Below are 2,400 nucleotides of genomic sequence, written 5' to 3' on the forward strand. Positions count from 1 at the left end.
CCATCACTCCATCCATCTTTTAACAAATGCATCTTATAAATACAGTAATTTTCTGGATTATAAATAAAAAACACGAGTTTTTACATTTTTAACAGTACTCAACGAATAATTCAACATGTTTTTACTATGAATGTTATTGGCTCAGGACCTCAGTAACAGTGATCAAACTTTTAATAGTCATCACAGCCCATGAAGATAATATAGAGACAACCTGTTCACTAAGTGTGTTCAATAAACAGAAATATAGGGCATAAAAACTAACAACAACAAACTGATCAGTGGAAATACAGTAAAACCCAAATAAAACAAACAATCCATTGAGTGCCAGAAATGTAACATTCAGTAAAACTCGTGTCATTCAAAATAATAATATACATGTAACCTAATTTTTACCTCTAACACTAAGAGCAAATAAGCTATTGTTCTTTACTGGGTGACACTTGATAATAGCATCAATTCCATGTGTTAACAGAGAACATAACCCTTTTTCCAAGGTGCTGTGAGGTAATGCCAAACTAAGTGGCCACTGAATAGTCAATAACTTTTTAAAATTTAATTATAAATAGAAATAGTCACTATTTGTACATAGTTAATATGTACATGGACTTGCACATATAACACCTTTACGAAAATTCCTCTGTTTAGACTGGCATCGTTGCTATGCGGGACTCTACATGGCATTTACTGTATTATAGAATGTTTAAAATATTATCACTATTACCATGTTTAATATATTTAAATTGCATATATAATTTTAATACATCTGAAAAGTTTATGTAAGTAGGACTGATGTTGAAACAAATTAATATTATTTGGGAACTACCAATATGTTTATCACATTATGTCATATTCCAAACTGAATAATCTACTTACCTTAATATGCTTTGAATATGTTTTTCCCAAAAATTTCTAATCAACAAAAACTTTGTATGACTATCAATTTTGAGAGAGAATAATATAAAACTCCATTTTCACATTTGGGTTTTCACTCAAATGTGAAAATGGAGTTTTATATTATTTTCTCTCTAAAACATCACTGAGGACGGGTTGTGAAATCACAACAGCCCAAAATGCATATGTATAACCTGTGTTAAATTTATATAATAAAGTCTTAAATCATTCAACTGAAGTTGCTGTGGGAAAATCAACCATTATGGATTAAAGTGATTTTATACACATCTATACTATACAGCATTCATATCACTTATATTGCTGACTTTATGAGTTCAAATAATCATGGAAACTATGAGTTTCCATGATTATTTGAAAATTTTATGACATTTCCCAATTTTTGTAGTGAGGAAGGAGTCCTGTCATCCCTAAATGTTAACAGTACACTAGTCATATATTGAAAGATATGGCTATCATTTTGTGACGAACTATCTGTGGAGATAACGATAACTACATACAGGGGCATAGCAATCTAAAATGGCACCTAGGGCACGCATCAAAGTTGCACCCCTTCGTAAATTATCTTAATATGAAAAACAGATACACTAAATAAAACAGTCATAAATCTTACAAAATATATTTATTTTCTATTTTATAATGAAAGTGAGTCCGTAAATCCTTTACACTTACAATTGCACTTTCCTAGCCTTCTGCGACTCAAAGATATCAACGATGATTTTTCCGTTTCTTCTCACTCTACACTGAGCAAAGCTAGGTTGCATAACCTTTCTTGACCTATTGTAGCCCTCAAATACAAAAGTATTAATTTTAACTTACTGAAAGATTGCTCACAATTTGCGATGGATACTGCAATTGTGAGCAGAATTTGAATGGAAATACGCAGATTCGAAAATATACTTTCATCCCCGTACTGTAAAATAAATTCAAATAGCTCTTCAGATTTCTTTATGTTGATGTTTTTTCTTGTAGATGTTAGCATTTGAACATCCAATATTTCTTCATATAACTGTTTCCCGTTAACATCGTAATCATATAAATCTCGAAATTCTTTACATTTCTTTTTTAAATCATCGCAGTCATCAATGCTGTAACACAATGTTTTAACATCTAGAAGAAATCCAAATCTGGCGTCAGTTTCATGCAAACGAGTAAACCTTTCACTCATTTCACACAGAATACAATCCAGCGATCCCTTCATTACTCATTCCATTTATTCTTTAGTGGTCAACCCTGTGTCTGATGTACTCTCTCCAGCAATACTTTTTCTCTCCTTCGACGCCTTTCTGTGGCTACATTCCTTTCCTGACAAATATTAAATCCTCTTTTTAATGCCTCATTAACTAACCTCTCTCCTTCATTTGAAAAATGGTCTCGGAGGGCTTTTATGTCCAAGGCAGCATTATAAAAATTCATAGTAGGGTCCTGGAGCCACTTTTGAACACGGTCAATGGAAGCGAGTACATTGTTCTAAAATCCTAACGCCAGAAA

At 32.1% G+C, this 2,400-nt stretch overlaps 1 protein-coding gene across 1 annotated transcript; it reads right to left on the minus strand.

Annotated features, from left to right (window-relative positions):
* Nucleotides 1–1,642: 1,642 nt before the first annotated feature.
* Nucleotides 1,643–2,110, minus strand: LOC136983543 (uncharacterized). The gene has a single exon (XM_067280303.1). It carries the CDS (start codon nt 2,108–2,110, stop codon nt 1,643–1,645), a length of 468 nt encoding a protein of 155 aa, XP_067136404.1.
* Between the last annotated feature and the right edge of the window lie 290 nt (nt 2,111–2,400).

The sequence above is a fragment of the Centruroides vittatus genome, unplaced genomic scaffold (assembly GCF_030686945.1).
Source record: "Centruroides vittatus isolate TY-2023 unplaced genomic scaffold, ASM3068694v2 contig_883, whole genome shotgun sequence".
Taxonomy (NCBI): Eukaryota; Metazoa; Arthropoda; class Arachnida; order Scorpiones; family Buthidae; genus Centruroides; species Centruroides vittatus.